Raw genomic sequence first — 21,950 nt, forward strand, 5'->3', positions numbered from 1 at the left:
CTCTCGCCACAGGATTACGTCAGCTCCACACACACACACACGTCAATGCTTCTTACAGCACACTGTAGGCCCTACAGGCCACACTAATCAAATCAACGGGAAATAGCGCGTCGCATGTCGGCAGCTTTTCACCTTTATGTTGACTTTTTGGGGACTTCAAAGAAACCAAAAAATTGAACGTGTCCAAAAAACTGTGTGAGGTGACCTTGGAGTGCTCAGGCCTGAACAGATTAACTCCTAATTATCTCTAAAATGTGAAACTGCAAACTTTGAACAGAATTGATGATTTAATAAATGTAAATCTGGTCTAACATTTTTAGATCACCCCAGCCTCTAAGGTAGCAATATAACAAAGTCAATGGGGAACGAGTGCATGGTAGAATGCCTGATCTGTGTGTGTAATAGCTGGCAGCAATGTTGGAATGATTTTATGTGTGCGCATGCGTGTACGGCTGCATGTGAGAGTCTGTGTGTTTGTCAGGCAAAGCAGCCACTGCACTGCACTTATAAGGCCTGGAAAGTGGTTGCTGCTCTCTTCAATGGCAAAAGCAGTTTATAGACTATTTGAAAATGTATTCAGGGAAGAGGTAGTGACATAACACAGAGAGTTAAAAGCACTGTAAAACAAACATCAGCATGTACTGGTGAACAATTCGTGGTATTAATGCAAAGACACCGGATGTCAAGACTGAATGGATGAGTGCTGGTATATACCATAAAAAAATGAAAAGAAAATGCAGGCCGCATGTGGAGACCTAGACTACTGAACAAGAGAGTCTTGTAGAAACACCAAGGGTTTTATGTAGAAGCTTGGATGAACATAAATGACTTTAAAGGATCATGCAGAAACATCAGATGCAGAGAATTACAAAAGTAACTGACCGAAGTAAGAAAAACAATAACAAACAAAAAAAACAGTTTCTTACCCTTGACACGGTGAGGGGCATGCTGAAGTCCTTGCCACCCTGCAGCCTGAAGCCCCAAGGCGCTGGGCCGCTCAGGGTTATCGAGTACACATTCATAGCCTTGGGGAAGAAAAGGAGGAATTGATGTCTTAATTAGTCAGGAATTCCAGAGAATGTTTTCAAGGCCAAACGTCATTTTCTGCCTCATCAAATCAGCCTGGTTGTCTGCATTTGTTTCCTACACAAACACATCAGATATAAACTGACACAGACATTACTTTCTTGCAGAGTGTATTATGTAAATCTTGTTAAAAAATAATTCATCTAATGTGTCTTTTGGTAGAAATCATGTTATATAAAATACCAGAGATGCGCCTGGGACACGACAGCGCAACATTCATCAACACACAAACTAACAGGGTGCTATCCCTTGTGTCATATTGTAATCCGCGGTGAGTGTTCATTTACAGAGTAGAAGGATAATACAGGAAACATCGGCATCATGAATTCACATTCAAGCAATGTACGACATTTAGTCTTCTGTCTGCCATAGTGAGTATAGCCTACTCACTGTACTCAGTAATTCACCCATTAATGTAAACAATAACAAAACACTGACCCATATCATACAGACTTGCCTTGACAATTTTAAACATTTATATAATGTGTACAGCAATGAAACCATGAAAACAGAATAAAACAACTTCCCCACATTATTGACATTGAGTGGCAAGTGGCAAAATAACCAAGTCATTTTAAGAACCAAAAGTAACTTGAGATGAAGGCTATGTCATAGCTATGTTGCTCTCATTTGGGAGTTAGGGCTGTACCACTGACCTCTGTACCTGCACCTCTAACACCTCCTCCTTGAGCCCTCCAGGTGACATCGCACCTCGTGACACACAGCTAGATACCCAAGATGCCACCATACAAACTTACCTCGTCCTCAAGGGCCTTCCGATAGCCCCAACCCGGGAGAAAGCTGGACAGTCAGTAAGCTAGAGCAAGCAGATTCTCTCTGTGTTGGCAAACCCTGCTCCCCGACACTGTCTGTGACACAGGCGAGCCCTAGCCTCTCCTCAGAGGCTATATAAGGAATGTAAAACTACACCAGACTATTTCAGCCCAACACCCACATGAGTCACGCAGAAAGAGAGGGAGTGGGGGGGTGAAGGAGGACAGAGAGAGGGAACGTCAACCACCCCGATATTTTGGCAAAAGCCTACTACATAAAAGTATACATACATTTCTTATTTTAAGTGTACTTGCGAGGCAGCAGACGGCCACAACTGAAGCAAAGCTTATGGAATTACACATTCCTTTAGGAGGACAGGAAGCACTGTACAACCAAACCAGCAATTATATTTTAACATCAAGTTCTTAAAGTCACAGAGGAGCTCACATAGAGAGAAAAACTCAAATGTGTGATGTGGGACGTGCTCATCGATCACTTTCAAAAATGAACATGGTCCTTGGTGTAAAATACCATAAAGCAAGCAGGCATAGCTCCAAATAACCCCGTTCTGGTAAAAGTTTGTTTGTTTATGTGCTCTTGCCCTCTAGTTCATATCAGCAGTCTTCATAATTACCAAAACTTGGATTAGTTTACTGTCTTTTTCCTCAAATTATCACCTCCCATAGAGAAGTCCGTGAGCAAAGAAAATCAATTATGAGACAGACTGCTTGAGCCGATAAATGGAAAGACCCCTAGCAGCAACAAGTAATAGAGGTTAGATTTTATGCGTGTTAACAGCACACTGCAGTTTGATTATTTTGTTGTTTTACACATACTATAATACGACGGGGGGAGGTAACAGCGTGAATCTGGATGCATTTCAGTTAATTAAATACCGCTCTGAATTTCAAAACCTGGGAGGAAATCATCAGTCTAAGCCAATAAATACGCTAGCATTGCCTGTGGTACCCATTTAAGTGACGTTGTCCCTGTTTATGGTATTGCTATTTATACTCTCCTATGGTGTCACTGTAAAATGTCTTTAGGACCGTGTACTTTTAATTCAGGTACTGTATACTATCCTCAAATCCACTGAATTACACGCTTGTTTCTTTTTTTGTTAGCAGGCTACGTAATTACGTGCTTAAGTAGCTTACTTTTAATTGATTCCAGTGTGTCCAAGAGAATAATTTGCAACAGGTAATTAAACGTTTAAGATTGGGGGAATAAACACTGCAGCGCAGACCCCGAAACAGACTTCAACATTCACAACAGAAGTACCAGGAAGGGACACGAAAAGCGGACAAACTCTCGGCTCTGACAAAGTAGTTTGCACGGCGGCACACCGATGGAGGTTCAGAGCAGCAGGCCAAAACCATAAAACACGCACAATGAGAAGCACAACACAGCCCATACAAAAAGTTACACTGTGAAAAGTTGGCTTTTATAAAAGTTGCACGGCACAGGAAATGTGCGCATTCAAATGAATAAACTTTACCTCTTGTCCAACCCGTTCGTCAGACATCACGAGTCAGTCTCCTGGTTAGAAAAAAGGTCTATCGGTAAGCAACTTTCGGACTTCCTTAAAGCAGACGTCAGGAAGCCACCGTGGATCCCCTTGGTGAGCAGCAGGATCATCCCCTCAAATTCTTTTAGTAGGACTCGGCTGAAACGTCAGAAGTCACATGGGCCGCTCCTTCGTTTCATACTCCAACTATGAGCCAGGAGAGGCCGTGCTTTGCAGACATGTCAGCTGTGAAACCACCCAGCGCCGCTCCACGCCAATCACCAGCACTCTCATGTCACTTTAAAAGCCACATATGCCGAACAACACAAAGCAACAAACAGCCCGTCTAACTACGTGCTGCTCCTCAACAACACTGCAACCACACTGTAAAAATATTCTGTTGCCAGTAAAAGTCCCGCATTGAAAGCGTTAATTAAGTAAGTAGATATAATGTAGGCTACTTGAAGCGTTGCAATTGTAATATATAATTATAATAATTTGATAATCTAATCGATCCATTAATCGATTACTCCTTTGGGTTATTGGTGGTTTGTAATGATTTTTTTTTTGCATCGAAAATAACTTTAAAAGGTTTCAAAATAGTTTTGATAACTTACTTTCTATCAATTGGCTAATCGCTGACTGCATCATTGGCAAGTAGTTTTATTAATGAAAACAAAAAAAAACAAACAAACAAACAAAAAACCCAAAAAAAACGGGCTTAATTAATTAAGTGACATATTAAAGACTATTACAGAGTGCATGTCCAGAGCTGCTCTATTTGGAAAGTGCCATGAGAAGGCTAAGGCTGTCAGATATTAGTAAAGGGGTAAAAAAAAGTACAATGTTTCCCTCTGAAATATAGTGGTGTAAAGGAGACGAAAGTAGTATAAAACAAAAAGACTCAACTTAAGGACAAGCACCTCATTTTTTGACAACACATTTATCTGAAAGCTATACTAACTGTTACTTTGAAGATCAATATGTTCAAACTGAACAAATAATGACCTTGAAAAGTGCAATGCACTGTTGTGGAATCAACCAGGGAGTGCATTATAAATAATATAAATCAGCTTCACCTTGGCCAGCTATTGCAGAAATACTGGATACCAGTTTCTCAAAAAGCACACTTTACAAATTGTTTAAGATGTAATATCTTCCATTTGCAGTAAACAATAATGATTTGGAGTAATCAAAAGCAATTGAGTATTCTTATGATACTAGCTTTTGCTAAGAAGTAGGCCTACTTATATTATAAAGGTCAAACTTTGAATGCAATTTTTGAACTTTCATTTTTAATGGAGTATTTTTAGAGTTATTACTACTTTTGTTTAGTTAAAGGATCTGAAATCTTCTTTAAAAACACAGATATATAAACTACAGATATATAATGCCCTGCTTCTCTGTGCTCTGTACTGTACTTTTACTGACAAAATTGGCACATCGTTTTTCTCAAATGAGATAGTAACATGTCCCATCCACCAGTCATGAGTAAATTAATACTTCAAAGAAAAACTTTAGATGATGATTAGATGTCGATACACGTGTGGCATTTTAGAATTAAAAGCATAAAACCGACACTTGTTGAAATTGTCCAGTTGGCTGCATTTAGTGTATGAAATGTGCATTATAAAAATTATTACTGATGCGATGGAAATTTTGTATGCTTTGCAGTAACAATGAGATAATGTTATACCTTTACTTTATACTTGATGTAATTACTCTGTAGCCTTAGTTGTGCACTGCTATAGTGACCAAACAATGACCTGGTGAACCTACTGTTATAGCCCCATCATAAATATCTTCCTGGGTAAAGCAGAGGGTAGGATGACATCTTGATCCCACAGGAGATTACGCCCAGTCCTAAGATCCTGAAATGGGTCGCTGCCTTTTTATTGGACCCGACTGTTTTCCATCAATCTATAAAGGAATGTTTGTGAAGCTCCAAACAAAGGACCAGAGACACATTGGAAAGTATAAAAATAGGATGAAGTCTTCAGTCAGTGGGGCACACCTCTGAGCTGCTTCCTGCCGTGTGGTTCTGCGTGTTGCCTCCTCTCTATATTGAGATTAAACATTTTGGTGCATGCTACCCTTCCAGTCTTGTTGTGTTTTTTTCTTTTTTAATTCACTACAGGCAGACAAGAAAGTGCCATAAGACTGATATAAGATAAACTACCCGCACCATTTAACAAGAGGATAAGCTTTTGTAGCAGACGCACCTCAATATCTACTGACAAAAGAGATGCAGCAGATGGAGACAAACTCCAGCAAAAGGGAGATGGTACCCTCAGGGTGCTGCCCTGCTCCATCATCACAGAGGCTAATAGTGAATCATGAATCATCAGTAAGGGCCCTCAGTCGAAGCTTAGATTGTTTATTACAGACAAGTAAATTGGTCTACCTTGTTTCCCACAGTGGTCAGGTTTGACTTGCTGACATTCGAGTAAAATATTCAAGTTGTTTGTAACAACGTAGCAGAACCGGTGGCCTAATTTGGGGGCTGTGAGGTTAGCTAGCCAAACCTATCAAGCTCAGTTAGCTAAACTTGTTAACACTTTTGTGAAAGATGGCTGACAACGGATCACACCCAGCTGAAGAGGACCCAGCTGCAGCTTTTCTCGCCCAACAGGAGAGTGAGATAGCAGGGATAGAGAATGACGGCGACGGATTTGGGGCGTTGGAAGGAGTGGATGGTCAAGAGTCGTCTCAGCCTCAGCCGGTCAACTATGGCAAGTTTGTGACTGACTAACGTCACCTTCAGTTAGCAAGCAAACGAGCTAACGTGCTAGCTAGCTGAAGCGCACACCGGTACTTGGGACTCTTCTGGTAGTAATTAGCCAAGAATAGCTACATCCCCATATGTTAACAATAGCGTCACTAACTTAGGTGATAAAGCCAGTAACGTTATAAGTTAATCAGTTCACTTTAGCAAACTGGCACATTTAGCTACAGTTAATCCAAGGTAACGTTAGCCTCATAGCGTATCTGACTGACTGTAGTGCGTTTGTTTGCACACTGACAACTCATGTTAGTAATTCTACAGCACATCCTCCTGACGTTGTAAAGTCAGAGATGTCAAACTGTGTAGCATTTTAGCGATACTGATTACGAACAAGATAGTAGAGTAACATTATACAGTAGTAACTGTGCTATGTTAGCTAACAGTTGTCACTTCTCCGGAAAAACCGGTCCTGTTAACCGACGAAGATGCATAGATAACACCGGTGCCCAAACAGGTGCTGCTGCATTTTCTGGGATGTTGATCGTAGCCTAACGATTACTTACTTTAAGAACAACGTGACACTGCCGTAGTTTATCCAGATGACAAGAAAGGATAGCTAGCGTTAGCATGTAAACTTCAAGAAGTCCATATTGTCCTTAAACTTCAATTTCTTTTTTAAAAACAATGTCAGACATCTTCGGAGAGGAGCCTGCCACGATGAACGGGGATATGTTTCAGGTGAGCTGAACAGATTTCTTCAGGATGTTTCTTAAATTATTATTATTTAATACCTGTGAGAAGTCTGTCGCTGTTGTGTGTGGGGTTATTCTGAACATCATCCAGTAATTTCATTTTTTTTAAATACCGTCTGTACGCTCTCATGTAATGTATTTAGCCTGTCTGTCCAGTATGTGGATCAAACAGCAGCTGTGTTAATGGAGTGAACTTCTTATGTCCTTCAAAAGGAGTCCAATGGGCCTACAGACAACTATGCAGCCATCGCTCAGGTGGATATTCAGAGGCAAGAGCCAGAGAGTTTAAGAAAGTGGAGAGAGGAACAGAAGACTCGCCTTGAAGCATTAGGTAAACAAAGATGTCCTCACAGGGACATGAATCACACTGTGCAACCACCTCCCCCCTTTGCAGCTGTAATGAGGCACTGTGATTTTGACGTTTTGTGATGTATGCTTAGTTTACCTTTTGAAGATGAATGATGCATATCTAATTGTGTGACACGTACACCTGGTAATATAATCACTTATTTTTATCTGTTTTAATCTAATGGGGACACTATGACTTTGTTATTCTCTGCTGTTGCACCCTGACAAGACTCGGCATCCAAGGCAGCGGAGGCGGAGTGGAGAGAGAAAGCCAAGAAAGAGCTGGAGGACTGGCATGTACACCAGAGTGAGCAGATGGAGAAGAACAAGGCCAACAACAGGTTAGGGTCTGACACATCCCCTGTTAACATGCAGTGAAGTGACAGTTGGTTTATCATTACAATGTGATGATGCTGTAATCACTACACTGAACTCGTTCTATTCAGATCATCAGCTCAAGTGTTGTGTTGGTTGACTAATTTGTCTCAGGAGAAATCATTCAAACTTTCATGTTTACTGTGCATTTCAAGTCAGATGCACTGTGGCAGCAGAAACACAGTGTTAATAAGACTCTATAACATTAGGTGGACTTGCAAGGGAGTAGGAGATTGGAGCATTTGTGTTAGAATTAAAGACAGTATGTTTGCTACTTAATGGTTGTCAGTTTAGCCTGTGTGCAGTCGTTGTACGTTACGCTCACAAAAATTGTGCAGCCTTTCCCTTTTTCTTGACCAAGCTAACCTGATCTTTTCTCACACTTTCCAACAGACTCTGTCCAAGTCTGGCACGGTATCGCTCTGCATCTGTGGCTTTAGCTTTGCCCAGTTTCTTCCTCTGTGTCTGTGAAAGCACTGAGAGACAATCCTCCGATGACATATTAGTCTACAGCTACAGTGCCTGGAAAACCAAACAGGAAGATAGATAGATAGATAATTTATTCATCCCCAAGGGAAATTCACATATTCCAGCGGTATCCTCAGACTTACAATAAATAAACAGATAACTAGCTTAAAGAATGCAAACAGCAGAGAGCCAATCTCACAGTTTTCATCAACACTACAGCGTAGGACCTAAGCATTCTGTAGTTAACATAAATACCTCACCATTCCAAGCCTATTTATTGTCAACAGTTGAAACCTTTGATTTCCAGCTCATCAGGACTGTTTCTCAGTTGCTTACATAATCCTGTTAATGCAGACCCTAACTTTCCTCTGCTTGTTGTTTGACACTGAAACTGTTCTCCTTTCTCCTTCTTTTTCCTGCTTACTGGGCCTTGCCTGGGTGCTAGGATTGCTGACAAGGCTTTCTACAAACAGCCCAACTCTGATGTTATAGGCTTTGTGTAGGTTTAGAATTCTTACACTTTTTAATTTTGTATGAGCTACCCCATGAGTTACCACTCTCACACTGATGCATGCCCCAACACTAAAATTACCGTTTTGTTTTTGAAGGCCTGATTTGGTGTTTCTTGCATTTTTATAGGATTGTACCTTATACCAGAGGGTATAATAAATATTATATGCATTTCCATTTTAAAAAATGCATGAAGCTATTGTGTATCTCATGAACAGGTGCTATTCATGTGAACTTTGTGGCTCAGATGCGTTTGCTGTTATGGAACGTATTCTGAAACTGCTCCAGTATTGCAACAATTCTTCCTCTGGTCTCTTTCCCACCTGTAGAGCATCAGAGGAGGCTTTCCTAGCAGAGAGCGATGGTGACAGTCCAGGATCTGAATGGGAGAGAGTAGCCCGTCTCTGTGACTTCAATCCAAAAACCAACAAACAGGCAAAGGATGTTTCTCGAATGCGCTCTATCCTCATCTCCCTCAAACAGACACCTCTCGTTCGCTAGGGGAAGTTGAACAGATGATTTTGCTCTAGAAACATTGCCTTTTGAATTTTATCCTCAGATTGCACCACAAGAGTTTGTATACCCTTGTCCTTAAAATTTCCGGTATGTTTATAACCTTTAAAAACTTCCCACCTCTCTTTATGCTTATTGTATTGAAATAATATACTTAATCCCAGAGAGAAGATGAAGGACTCCTCTATTGTTACAACATGCTTTAGATGGTCAGTTTTATCACTGCTACAATTTAGGAAAGTGTTGTTACTGTAAGTTAAAAATTTCCTTCCCCTTTAACTTATAAATTGTTATTAGGTCAACTTTACTGCATGCCTCTGCCAATATTTTGGATGTATAATTTTTTTAGTTATTTTATAAATTTGCATTTTGGTCAGTGTCAAACACTTAATTATGAAGCACCGTTGAATATTAGATTGTAACCACTTATGCCTCTCAGCAATGTAGAGTTATAAACACACACTCTTTGTTCACATTTGTCGCATTACATCCCTAATTACCATATTTAACATAGCTAGCCTATTTTTCTCTTTCAAATACTTAACAATCGGTTCAGACCAGAGGCCACAATCTGCAGCGATAGTCTCGACCATAAGCTAATCTGGTTTCTTCTCCTCCATGAACCCGCCATAAGATTGTGGCCTTTATGATGTAGCTCTTATTCCTGTTTGAGAACTGCATTTAACCATAAGGATTTCATCTCCAATTTGGTAAGATGTCAGCCAAAAAAAACCCACCAAAAACGGAGAATTCTCCTGTCATCTAAATTTTCACAGGATTAACAGCTCGTGCAATGTCTCATTTCACTGATTCTTCTCAGCAGACGGTTTATGTACCATTTCTGTTACACCAGTACATTTTGGATTCCTTTTTTCTAAACAGCAGTCAAGAGGTCAGTTTCAACAGTAATATCTGCACATTGTTTCACACGTTGCCTGTTTGGATATAATGAATAACGAAAACAAGTGAATGTTAAAGGGAAATGGAAAATAAAAAAAAACGTGGAGTTTGATCACCTTAATTAATTTGTTCTTATGTGCTTCTCAGCTGGGAATGTTGCCATCAGAATGCTGTTATGTTATAATGTCTAACCTAATGCCAACATCAGCCCATGCATACACTAAGATGCATATTGCGAGACTCTGTGACAGTCAGACTGCTACGTGTGGGATTTAGCCAGAATTTTTTTTTTTAGCACTGAAGTGTTAGTTTTCAGGTGCACATCAACAAGTTGGGTTCTGTATACTATGAAGGCATGACACTAATTTGTCATCACAAGTGTCATACTTAACCGACCACCTAAACGTCTCAGCATAAGTAGAGTGATTTGACAAAGTGCTGTCACAACACCTGGAGCTCCTGGTACTCAAGGATTTTTTTGAAGTTAAATTATGAGTGTGTTCAGTGTTAAGTTAAACACTATGTCTGTCTTCTAAAAACCTCCTCCAAGTTAGCTCTACTACTTTTTACACAATATCTGAAAGGTTGTAGGAGTAGGTATCCCCTGAATATAGTTGTGAGTGTGATGCCTTATGTCAGATGCACACAGAACACCAGGTTTAACATTTTTTTGATCAGAAGACACAGTCGGATGTTAATGTGTATCATTTCATTGAGGAGTATGGGAACATTTGAAATCTAACCCTCCAGAAGAACAAAAAGCATATAATTCGTCAGCATTTTGCTTCAGTAATATTATAGCCAATAAAAATAAAACACATTTTGTTTGCTTGGCCTGATAAGGAGCTGATTATACATTGCTGTTGCAAAATATTATGTCACCATGAGTGAGTCACAGTTTTCAAGCAACAATAAATAGTGCTCGCCATAGAACAAGTATCTGAATAAGGCTGGAAACATAATACATTTTTCAGTTCATTCAGACAGTAAGATCATTTCCAAGGTGGGTCCATTTGAATATGGAGTTAGGCTGTGGGATTCGTCTGTTTTCATTTGTTGGTTTTCAGAGCTGTGACGACGACTCCAACCACAATGGTAACTACAGTGAAGCCCTGAGCAAAGATGCGTGCCCTCATCCACATCTGGGACTGTCTGGTTTTCCCTTGATGGAAGGCACGGAGACCAAAAGTCAGCGCTCCTGCAGTTGCCAAACAACCTGGAGGACAAAAAAAATAGTCAATCAATTTATAAATAGCAGCTTCTAACAAAACATGGACAGGTCGAATGATCAACAACAAGGTAAACGTGGGAGCAGTTTCAAGTAAAGTCAAGTTGTTTTATTTGTTGTCATTGTCAGCTGTTTACAGTAGTTCAGTGAACAGTGAAATGAAGCAACGTTCTACCAGGGACCAGGTGCTACACTACACGATAAAAACAACCTGTACATAACTGTACTGTAACTGAGTGCAAACAACCCAAGACGAAACATAATGCACAAAGACTGTGCACAATGCAAGAGAAAACGGTAAACGCAAAAGGAGCAGCACCGACCAGAACGTGCTTCTGTGTGGAATGTGTGAGACAGCTATAAAGTGCAGAGAGCCGAGCACACAGCCTTGTGCAGCTCCAGTGCTCAGCCTCAGTTTCTGTGGTCTCTGGATTACGAAGTCCATGATCCAGTGAAAGAGGGCGGTGTTCAGGCCCAAAGGGCTCAGCTTAACATCCAGATGCTGAGGGATGATGGTGTTCAATTCTTGAGCTGACGTTTATAAACAGCATTCAAACAAGTGTCCTTATTGTCCAGATGTCTAGATGTGTGAGAGTCAGGTGGAGTGCAGTGGTGACAGCATCGTCCACTGAGTGGTTGGGACCACACACAAACTGCAGGGAGTCCAGGATGGGGGGGGGGGCAGCAGGTCCTTGATGTGCCTCATGACCAACCATGATGGAAGGCATGAGTGTAACGGGTTGGTACTCGTGGGGACAGGACACTGGTGACTTTCAGGGCACGGGGATGATGCTGGTTTCTTTGAAGCACTTTGGGACGATGGCACTGCTCAGGGAGATGTTGAGGATGCCTATGACAACATCTGCTAACTGATCTGCACATCCTGATCACTCTGCCAAGGATGTTCTCTGGCCTTGCAGCCTCCCGTGGATTTACTGCATTGTCGACATTAAGTATATCTACTGGCTATCAAGGTCACATGTACTAAAACACAACATGCCACTGAGACAGTGTGGCGTGACGGGGAGTCCCAAATTTAAAGGGTAAGTTCACACAAAAGAGACGGTCAAGTCCTTGCCATGCAACTAGTTTTATTAGTTTCTGTTGTGATTTTCAAGATATCTGATCGTGCCACCAATCACACAACAAAATGGGGATTTGTGAATGTCAAAGGGAAAAAAATCAAAATGAAAGATAAAAATAAAAACTAAAATAAAGGCAGGTCATGCCTTAAACAAACTCAAATGATAGCAAACTGTTTTCGACAATGTCAAACGCCAGCTGACGTATACACACAGCACGTTAGCAATTTTAACTCTGATGTTACAAACAGCTAAGAATTTTAAATGCCCACCAAGAATCAGATGTCATTGGTTTTTACCACTTGGTACAATCACAAACAATCTGTACTGATGTCTGCAAAATCCTTCTGTAGTGTTACCACTGCTTGTAGTACTCACCTATCGGAACGAATGGGTTTTCCTTGGTTTTTCTAAGAAATTTTTCTTTGAAGGTCTCTTCTCTCACCTTCGGCAGAGGGATGAAGCCTTCAATAATCGGGGGCTGAGAAAGTTCAAGAGGCGCAGAATGCGACGACAATGTTTTAGAAGTTTGCTCGGTGACCGCTGGTGTTGTGGTGGCCGCCATGCTTACCCCTCAGATTGCAAAACCAAGAGCTGTGCGCAAAGCCAGAGAAACTCGAATAGGAAGAATTCTCTCTACAATTTCCGGTTACATAGGGGGCGCTCGCTATCTCCAAAGTGAATGGAGGCTTATGGAGTTGTAGCCCCAAAACTTTAATGGTGCAAACTTTGTCTCCCACTTGTCTTTATGTTTTCGCTATAAATGGTAGATACAATAGATATTGCTCGATTAGATTTTCGTGGTTTTTTGTAAAGAAATACCTTTCTGTATTATTATTTGCGACATACGCGCCTGTTTACGGCATTCGCCATTATTGGTTTCACACATCAATCACGCAGTAAGTTTCCGTTCTGTTTTAACCACGCTTCTAACGTTTGCTGCACCTGCTACAGCACATCGTTAGGAAAACACATAAGGACTATAATACCCAAAACCGAAAACGTATCACTGTGATTGTGTCCACGTAATCATAGCTGGCGTTAGCCTACCGTAACGTAACGATGCTAGTCGTAAATCTTTAACCCGAGCAATCAGCGTACATTGGCAGAATGTATGGAGCTTTATAGGGAAAACGAAAGGGCATGCGTGTTTTTTCTTTTCATTTCTGATCCATAATCGATACTAAATTTGCAAAAACTCAGATAACATTTGGGCGTTTTGGTGCGGAAGTAGGAGTAAATGATTGTTTTAGCCACTTAGCTCCATTTATTCCCGTTTTATTGAGGAATACCTCGCGAGTGCCCCCTAGGTAAATTGCAGCCAACTTTCGGTACAAAGCGATTAATAGGTAGCGGACAGGTTGTTCGTAGAAGCGCTGTGGTTTCACTTTGCCCCTGAAAATCACAATAAAAGTCCCATCTTTTTAAAACATCCGAAATCAATGGTGAGTGTGCCTCATCGAGGCGTTTGTGGCCTTGTACTGTGCGTGTCCATCGGTACACAACAAGCTTTTCTCAAAAGTTGGAAAGAAATATTATGATCGGAATGTCAGTACTGCAAAAACTTTAACTTAAATTTAGAATAAGCCAAATTCTTCATCTTTAGAACTACCCCTGAATAAAATTCTTTTTCTTTTTATTCTTTTTGAATGCTCATCCTTCCCTTATTCTTGCATGCTTTGCACTCTCTATATCCTGTTTGCTGCTGTGACATTGTAATTTCCCAGGAATGGGACTAATAAAGGATTATCTTATCTTATTCTGAATATAGCACAGCCCTACTATACACTGGCTGGTTGGCATTTCATTCATGGTAACTTGCCATGGTAAAATTTTGAGTGATGAATTGGGCCTATGGGCTTAGATGCTCCTTGCGCAATTATACAAATTAGATGTACGGTCTAATAAAATAATCAATATATGATATCCTAGGGCAACATAATTTGATTGTGGCATGTTGCTACTGAGAGGTAGTTTACTTATATTGTCATAACATTGTGTTGTTATTGAGTATGTTTGCAAACCCCTATTTTTTAATGAGCTCCCACTCTTTCCCCTAAGAGGCAGTATTGGGTAAAGTTTAGTGAACCAACCACCATCAGTTTCATGTTGTACAATGTCTGACTCTAATGACAATGAAAGATGACATGATGAGTACATTTCCTGTCCTGTATAGACACAGATTTAACACCCCTTCTATCAAATCAATCAAATAAAAATCTGATCTGTAAGGGCAATTTGCAGCCATAAAAATAGGTTTCAAGACCATGCAAAGACTTCAGCTGAGGACAGTAAAGAAACAGGTAATGTCCAAAAAGAAGCCAAAAATGACAGTTTCATCAGTTGAGATACGTACCCAGTCTTGATGTCTGTAGAAGTCAAAACATGCAAATAAATAAAGCATGATCTTTCCTAAAACAGTACACAAATACTTTTCAATCTTTTTATTGAATATTAAGGTAAATATTTCACATTAATACAGGCTACATAAAGTAGAGCCACTATACGACATGAAATTTACTCTCATTTTAACCCTTTTTAGTATGTAAACAATTATACATGTATTTACCACTCTAAAAGGTTCTGATTTCTCTCTCTTTAGGTAATCATCATCTAGTTCTGGGCCAAGTTTAAATAGCTACTTCATGTTGAGCCCCCTGCAGCCCAAGAACGGTGTATGTGGGTTTAAGTCAAAATCGCTAAACTACGCAGAGAATGGATCCTGTTGAACAGGAGATCGCGCATGTTTGTTTGCATCATCGAGACACTGATAACAGCTCTCGCCCAATTTCCTCTTTCCTTGTTTGAGATAGGCACATCAAAGACTGGCGTCAAGAGAACTTCCAATTCTTGAACCTCTGCTCTGCACTCTCAGGTCTCTAATAAAGTTAACATGTTGTACGTTTTTCTTTTTTTCATCTGTCTTATTCGGTCATATTCCTCAATTGGTATTTCATGCTGTGTGCGTTTGATTGCTGTGGACGCTGTCTAGTTGACGTGGTTCAGGTGCACATTGCCCACATGAGGTGCCCAGGTACCAGGCCAGACCTGAAGAGAGAGGACCAACAGAAGGTTTAATGTTAAAACGAATGTAGTTAATTTTATCAGAGTAAAGGCAGAAAAACGAGCATGACAGTTAAACTCTATGCATATGATCTAACAGTATAAATGGGGACATTACCTGTTGTTGTGGGTCAGAGTTATCTGCATTGTTTGGGACCACTTTGATAATGGGGCTCCATGCAGGGTCACCAGTGTGCAAACCATTGTACATAGGTCCCCCTGGCCCGTCTGCCATGGGAGGATGAGGTGGCAGCATGGTTCCTCCATACATTGACATAGGCATCCCCTAAACAGACATTAAAGGCCCGTTGGTAAAAGACATGTAAATGGACAAGGGGTTAAATCTTCTATAGAGCTATGGCTGATATTACCTTTGGGAAGTCCATGTAACTGTTGGGCAAATGCTGAGGCTGGTGGTAATTGTTAGCAGGGTTTGCAATGCCTGTGTCATCCTGCTCCATGGGCTGGTGCTGAGAGAAGGCCGATTGCTCGGCTTGCAGCTGAGGGTGCAAGATGTGGCTGCTCATCAAGGGCTGGGACCAACCAGACATGGCCTCTGCACCAAGACACAAAGAGGCCCAGCGTTATTAGTAGATATCAGTTAGTACAGTGCAGTAATTGACACCATTTTACACCAAAAACAGCACAGATATGTGCAATGCGTAAACTCCAACCAGTAAACCCACTGGAAATGAGCAACGGACTCCTTTTTCATTGCCAGCAGACAAGTTTGGCTTTCTGTTTTGTGCCTAGTGCGTCATGTTCAACGTCACACATGCAACGGAAAAGAGCGAACAGTAGAAAACACTAGATCATATACCTCATCAGAATGCATCCAGAAGTCGTTAACATTTGCTTAAAAAATTGAATTAGACACTGAGTCGATGGTGGAAACGGCTCAAGAATGAGTCATCTCGTTTCCAACTAATCTGTTGAGAGCTGGGCTGTGTTCAAGCACTGCTCAATGAAGATGGATGGGAAAGGTTTTACGCGCCAACATCCCTGACTTCACTGAGCATTACAGCATCACCCAGAAAACGTGCCCAACCCAGCTGTCATTGTTACACTACAGCTGACTGTCAGCTGGAGCCGATAAACACCTGTGCCTACTGCAGTAATTTTATGCGTGAATGAATGCCAATTGTACGCTTTCCCGTTGAAGCCAGAAGCCGGGTGTACATGACAGTCAGCAGGATTTTTGTCCAGTGTGAAAACAATATGTGTTTACCTTGATTCAAACAAACAAAAAATGTAAAACAAAATTCTGCTCTTACCTGAGGCACTGCCGACCCCAAATGACCAAATGCCTCCCTGTCCAACAGACGCCGTGTAGCTGGTGGTGAGGAGAGGTGGGTTGACAGAACCCGTCTGCCTGATCCTGGCCAGACGCTCGGTGCCGATGGGTGGGGGAACCTTCCGGTCCTGCTGCGAGGAGCTGCCTGGCTTAGGCACAGGAGGAGGAGCCACAGCTGAGGTGGAAAGGGCTGAGGATGACACCGTAGAGGGAGGCGGGACAGGAGATTCACCTAGTGCAGAAGAGACAGTATAGGAGGAAATAGCAAGGGTTAGGTTAATCTACATCGATAAATCAAGGCTGAAAAAGTATGAGAAAAATCACACTGAAAAAACAGGAGTGTGAACCTAATACCTGATGTGGACGCACTCCATGGATGAGGGGAAAAGTGCTGTCTGCTGAATGAGGGTGTGCCAACCGGTGTATGGCCGTGGAGATACACAGGGCTGCCAGAGATACTGGTGGCAAAGCTGGTCAGCGCTGTGGGTGCAGAAAAGCAAAGAAATGGCAGATCAGAACCTCAGAACATCCAACAACAAAGAAAGGAACCTCCATCCATTTTTGCACATCTCGAGAACCATTCATCTAATCTCCTTCACATATGGTGGGTGTATTGTTGGGGGTTCAAAGACATGCTCCGTGAAATTTGAAGCAATTAGGGCACGCAACACGTTCAATATTAATAAACTTTTGTCAGTGTTATACACAGCGCTCAAAAGCCACCAGACCCATTAAAAAAGTAATTTCTACAACACTGCTGTCATAGTTAACGTAACATGAGAGCGTGTGTCATCTAATGTTGTTAGTCAGACATTTCTGGTTACTGCAATGGCCATGTGTTAATGAGAAAACTTGACAGTGTCAAATTGTTTTATTTATTTTACTTGCTCCACACTGATGCCAATACATTTCCCAGAGATTATTTTAACTACATATTACTCCAGTGATTCAACAATTCCATCTCTTAACCTTTCTCAGTTTTAAGTCAAGCACTTAAAAGAATCATTTGATTAATAATGACAAAAAAAAAACATTGTTAGAGGGAAGGTTAACCCTCACCCAAATTTGCTGGTTATACCTTATGAGGTCTCAGCTAATTTGAGTTTTAATGTCAACGTTTTGATAACCCTACGCAGTCACTGTCAAATGTCAAGTACTTTGGATGACTGCTTCTCAAGAAAGTTGCAAGTAGCAGAAGAGGTCAAACAGGGACAATGGGCACTGCACTAGTCTTGACAAATACAAGGCCTATATATCTGGCTGCATATATATGCCATTACTGCTCCTACTGTTTTTTCTAAATGAGTTCCTCTTAAAATCTGATTCTTAACCTCAAAGGTGTTATTTTGTTGGATACACATTTACAAACTGATCATGTCTTAACTTAAATAAAAAACTGTCGTACCGATGGGGCTGTTGACCATCCTCTGTGAGGCAGAGCGGAAGCCAGGGGCTTTGGAGCTGTCTGGAGGAGGTGGGGGCATCATATTCTCCATCTGACCCATGCTCATGTAGGCTGGTGGGGCCGAGTACGACTGCTCAGGAGGTGATCGTGCTGGCAGATGGCATGCACCCCACACCTGATTGTTTCCAACCTGCAAAAGTGAGCACAGTGCTTAACAACAGAATTGAACTGGGTGCATGACTGATCTTTGGGACTATGACATTGTACTGTTTAGTCATTTATAATTCTGTTCTACATGTACTATTTAACCCGCTTCTGTGTCATTTAAAGTCACTACAGAAAAACAAACAAAACTAAACTAAAACAAGACATCTTGAAAATGTCTAAATTATAAATGTTAATGCAACTGACCTGGCTATTATTATCAAAGATACTGCTGAAGTTGAAGAGACCTGCAGGACCAAAGTTGGGGGGTATCTGCTGAGGCTTGCCTGCACTGGCCACATGCTGCATCTGTGAACCGTTCATCATCCCCAGGTTAGCAGAGACCTGAAGGGAACCTGGAGTCTGGGCTTGAGCTTGGGTCTGGGCTTGTGGAGGCAAACTTGTGGACTGAGACGTCTGGATTTGGGTCTGTTTTGGGGGTTCTTGCTGAGGGTTGAAGGGCACAAACACAGACTGTTGTTGCTGTTGCGTCTGCAGCTGTTGCTGCTGCTGCTGCTGCTCAGGAAGGGAATAGTAAGGCCCTGGTGGCTGCATACGATGGGAGACTCTGGGTGCAGGGGCTGAGAAGTGGGGTACAGTGTTGTTGGGGTGTGCAACATTGTGTGAAAGGACAGGAGGAGGTGCCGAAGGGAGGTGGGAGCTGTGCTGTGGGTTAAGGAGAGCTGGTGGAGCCTCTGAGGATTGGACAGAGGAAGGAGGAGGAGGTAACTGCTGTCGAGGCTCTGGCTTTGGAGGTGAAGCCATGGTGGGGGCACTGAAACCCACAGAGTTGACGCTCTCACTGACAGGCTGGTTCTCTACAGGTACGGAGGGCTTGTCTTTCCCAGGAGCGGCAACAGCACTGGGCTCTGATTTAATTGGCTGGATGGGAGGCTGTGAGATAGGTCCAACTGGTGGCTGAGGGACATTAGCGGTAGCTGTAGTGGAACTATGGTGTGCAGGAGAACCTGTGCCTTGTACTGCATTGCTGCCACTAGTTGAAGTGGCAGCAGCAGACACAGGGGTGACAATAGCAGGCTTGGGGTCAGGGGCAAAGAGCTGTTTTCTGACAGAGGAAGGAGTAGGGACGCTAGGCTGGGGATTGTATGGAGTAGGATTAGGGGTATGAGGCGAGCCTGCAGCTGTAGACGTGTTAGGAGCAATGGTGGTGGTGTTGGTGGTTGTGACCGAGGATCCTGAGCTGGCTGCGTTGTTATGCTCACTGTGGGTCGAGTTGGGTCTGACCTGGCCTCCAGTGCTGCTGGTTCCTCCATTGTGTTTGGGGGAGCTGTTTGCACTGCCGGGACTCACAGGACGCACAGGGAAGGGTCCCCAGGTGCTGGCAGCAGGAGAGAAGGTACCACCAAACTGGGCCATAGGTAGACGAGGATGTCTGATCTGGTGCATGGTCTGAGCAGCCAGTAGAGCCAGCTGAGGATGGGCGTACGCCAAGGGCAGAGACACAGGGAAAGGTTGTCTAACGTTTGACGACAGTCCCTTCCCGATCTTCCCCCCGGCCTGAGAGGATGATGAAGATGAGGATGAAGAGGGCTGGAATGAGACACCCGTGGGGGTGACCAATGAGCTCAAGGCCTTTGGCCCAGCGGTTGAGCCACTGGTGGCTCCTGTGGTACTGGGGAATGAAGCTGAGGTCGTTTTAGAGCCTGGGGCTCTGATGTGATTCCTGGGGATCAGATCTTCAAGCTCTTTGGCTGGGTCTTGAATCAGCGCGTTGATTAGCTGGACTGCATACCTTGTAGATTCTGTGCCTCCTCTGAAACAACAAAGCGCACTTTATTTGAACTAGGTTCTTGTGTTAAATATTATAACAAATCCAAAAAGTTGATGTAATTCAGCTTTATGACAGACCGGAGCAGAAACAAAAAAAATTGCAGAAATGAAGTGCAAGTATGATCATTTTCCAGTTTTGGGTAAGCTGCACTACAAAGTTAATTGCTTTCAACTGGCCAAAAAAAAAAAAAAAAACTCCAATGGTCTGCAGCACATATAGTTTAAACCCAATCCTGGTGCATGAAGGCCTAGGTCTAATATTGCTGCTGCTGCTTCATTGTTCTCATGTACTCAGTCTTCATATCTTAACCTGTTGACCAACTGGACTAGTTTCTTGCGGTATTAAAAATGATTTGAGCAATATACTAACAAGAGCAAATGTATAGGTTTGCTGTTTTCAGGGCTACAGAGTAAACATGTCCACACACCAGAGCCAGTTAGCCGACCTGAACATTTGAATTAAGTGTTTGCTGAGCACATAAAACTGAGTCTGTTCTCTAACAGTCTCACTAATGGAGGCAAAACCTTCTTTGCAAAAATTTGCACTTACAGGCTTAAGAGTGCTGATCCTTTATGTATGTAGTGCAGTACAACACTGCTAAGGTGATGATTTTGACATATGAAAACAGTGAAGATGATGAGATGTAAAGAAAAAAGAAAAATAAACTTGCCTAGATTCTACTTTAAATTAAGTCTTGCACAGTTGCACTGCAGGACTGGTCCACAAAGAAGAAACAACTTCATACAGAAAGAGCTTACAAGCTTAATGTATTGAACTGTTACACTACAGCTGCAGTGGTGTTTACAGTCCACCAGAGGGCATTATTTTTACCTTATGGTGATCATCCTCTCCCCGTTCTTATCCTTCTGTTTGTCTACGTCAATGTGAGCTCCTGTCACATCCTGGATGGCTGTGATGTTGCATCCTCCTCGGCCCATGATCCGAGACACAACAGAGGCTGGCACAGACAGCTTCTTCGATCTTCAAAAGAAGCAGTGACATTTCATTATTTGTTATGCATAATGGCAGATGGAAACACTACAGATTGTAATTTACATCAACTGACATCCACATACTGAATAAGTTCCATGCAGAATTTTAAGAACAATCTTTCACTTTCAGTCATCAAAACCCTGTGAAAAGCTGCAATGTAAACAGATAACATAAAATACCCACTGACCTTCTGACCACCTCTTTCCAGCCTTCTTCTCTCTTCTGGCCTCTCTTGGGGCTTGTGAGGCTGAGTTTACTGCTCGGTGAGGTGACGGGAAGAGCCATGGTCTTGAATGGAGAGGGCAAGGAATTGGAGGTGGAGTCAATCATGTCTGGAGTTCTGTGACAAAACAGGCAAAGTTCATCATGAAATGGATACAGACGTTGAAGAGTTAATGCACTAGTTGTGTTGTTTAACAAAGTGGAAATGATCATTTTAAATAAGCAGCTACACACACTTCATGTCAAAAGATACATTTGCTCTTCTCCAACAGGGACTTACTTTTGCGTTGGTTTTGAGATGGCGACTGTGACTTTGCTGTCCAACTTGCCATCAGTCTGTGGCTGAGGACAGTGTCTCTTCTCTGGGCCGCGCAGGACGATCTGGGACTGCGCCACTCCTGAGGAGGGGGCTGAGGAGGAAGAGGAGGAGGAAGAGGAGGAGGAGGAGGAGGAGGCGGAGGAGGTGAGGTCAGGGAGGCAGTTGAGCTCCTGACTCTTGCCCCCGCTGCTGCTGCTCTCACTGGCACAGTCGGTACTATCCAAGGGGTCAGAATCGCTGTTGCCACCTGTCACTCCCCCACCCCCACCCCGTGGCTCACCGTGGATCTTGTTCTTGTCAGCCTTGTGCTGTGCTAGTGCAACCTAGAAGGAACACATACATAGGTGCTTTTAGTCTTCATAACCAGCACATTATGACTAAAAAGACAAA

The 21,950-nt window shown here is 42.3% G+C and overlaps 4 protein-coding genes across 17 annotated transcripts in view; 1 reads left to right on the forward strand and 3 right to left on the reverse strand.

Annotated features, from left to right (window-relative positions):
* Positions 1-3,549, reverse strand: part of pdlim7 (PDZ and LIM domain 7) — a 30,596-nt gene extending 27,047 nt beyond the window's left edge. The window contains exons 1-2 of one of the 6 annotated variants that reach the window (XM_046406811.1): positions 3,359-3,549; positions 927-1,025 (exon numbers count right to left, since the gene is read on the reverse strand). In XM_046406811.1, the coding sequence (XP_046262767.1) occupies positions 927-1,025; positions 3,359-3,385 (126 nt within the window). In that variant the 5' untranslated portion in view covers positions 3,386-3,549. Of the gene's footprint in view, positions 1-926; positions 1,026-1,742; positions 1,774-1,844; positions 2,006-3,358 lie in introns of those variants that run through there. The other 5 variants (XM_046406817.1, XM_046406814.1, XM_046406816.1 and 2 more) reach the window with 5 other exon arrangements.
* Positions 3,550-5,639: 2,090 nt separating this feature from the next.
* Positions 5,640-10,079, forward strand: cltb (clathrin, light chain B). 5 transcript variants are annotated; one of them, XM_046406310.1, is made up of 7 exons: positions 5,640-6,099; positions 6,784-6,830; positions 7,058-7,175; positions 7,422-7,533; positions 7,961-7,981; positions 8,481-8,534; positions 8,875-10,079. In XM_046406310.1, the coding sequence occupies exons 1-7, from the start codon at positions 5,937-5,939 to the stop codon at positions 9,044-9,046; spliced, it is 687 nt and encodes a 228-aa protein (XP_046262266.1). In that variant the 5' UTR covers positions 5,640-5,936; the 3' UTR covers positions 9,047-10,079. The 5 variants fall into 5 exon arrangements, with proteins under 5 accessions (XP_046262266.1, XP_046262267.1, XP_046262268.1 ...); XM_046406314.1 differs by lacking the exon at positions 5,640-6,099 and adding an exon at positions 6,136-6,332; XM_046406313.1 differs by lacking the exon at positions 5,640-6,099 and adding an exon at positions 6,350-6,606.
* A 573-nt stretch (positions 10,080-10,652) lies between these two features.
* Positions 10,653-12,900, reverse strand: higd2a (HIG1 hypoxia inducible domain family, member 2A). The gene is made up of 2 exons (XM_046406315.1): positions 12,647-12,900; positions 10,653-11,174 (listed from the first exon to the last, which is right to left on the reverse strand). Exons 1-2 carry the CDS (start codon positions 12,831-12,833, stop codon positions 11,008-11,010), a joined length of 354 nt encoding a protein of 117 aa, XP_046262271.1. The 5' UTR covers positions 12,834-12,900; the 3' UTR covers positions 10,653-11,007.
* Positions 12,901-14,697: 1,797 nt separating this feature from the next.
* The window catches only part of ankhd1 (ankyrin repeat and KH domain containing 1), a 28,275-nt gene continuing 21,022 nt past the window's right edge, over positions 14,698-21,950 (reverse strand). For 4 of the 5 annotated variants that reach the window (XM_046405608.1, XM_046405607.1, XM_046405606.1 and 1 more), the window contains exons 30-39: positions 21,522-21,883; positions 21,207-21,359; positions 20,858-21,007; positions 18,442-20,008; positions 18,031-18,220; positions 16,980-17,105; positions 16,606-16,857; positions 15,703-15,887; positions 15,450-15,617; positions 14,698-15,316 (exon numbers count right to left, since the gene is read on the reverse strand). In XM_046405608.1, the coding sequence (XP_046261564.1) occupies positions 15,257-15,316; positions 15,450-15,617; positions 15,703-15,887; positions 16,606-16,857; positions 16,980-17,105; positions 18,031-18,220; positions 18,442-20,008; positions 20,858-21,007; positions 21,207-21,359; positions 21,522-21,883 (3,213 nt within the window). In that variant the 3' untranslated portion in view covers positions 14,698-15,256. The remainder of the gene's footprint in view (positions 15,317-15,449; positions 15,618-15,702; positions 15,888-16,605; positions 16,858-16,979; positions 17,106-18,030; positions 18,221-18,441; positions 20,009-20,857; positions 21,008-21,206; positions 21,360-21,521; positions 21,884-21,950) is intronic. The other variant, XM_046405609.1, reaches the window with a different exon arrangement.

This window comes from Scatophagus argus, chromosome 12 (assembly GCF_020382885.2).
Source record: "Scatophagus argus isolate fScaArg1 chromosome 12, fScaArg1.pri, whole genome shotgun sequence".
Lineage (NCBI taxonomy): Eukaryota > Metazoa > Chordata > Actinopteri > Scatophagidae > Scatophagus > Scatophagus argus.

What these genes read in the sequence shown, in the direction of transcription:
- cltb (XM_046406310.1), top strand. Translation starts at nt 5,937, where the DNA reads ATGGCTGACAACGGATCACACCCAGCTGAAGAGGACCCAGCTGCAGCT. An exon ending in GCCTCAGCCGGTCAACTATG is followed by an intron (nt 6,100 to 6,783) that starts GCAAGTTTGTGA and finishes AAACAATGTCAG; the next exon opens with ACATCTTCGGAGAGGAGCCT. An exon ending in AAGAACAAGGCCAACAACAG is followed by an intron (nt 7,534 to 7,960) that starts GTTAGGGTCTGA and finishes ACTTTCCAACAG; the next exon opens with ACTCTGTCCAAGTCTGGCAC.
- higd2a (XM_046406315.1), bottom strand. Translation starts at nt 12,833, where the DNA reads ATGGCGGCCACCACAACACCAGCGGTCACCGAGCAAACTTCTAAAACA. An exon ending in AAACCCATTCGTTCCGATAG is followed by an intron (nt 11,175 to 12,646) that starts GTGAGTACTACA and finishes TTTGTCCTCCAG; the next exon opens with GTTGTTTGGCAACTGCAGGA.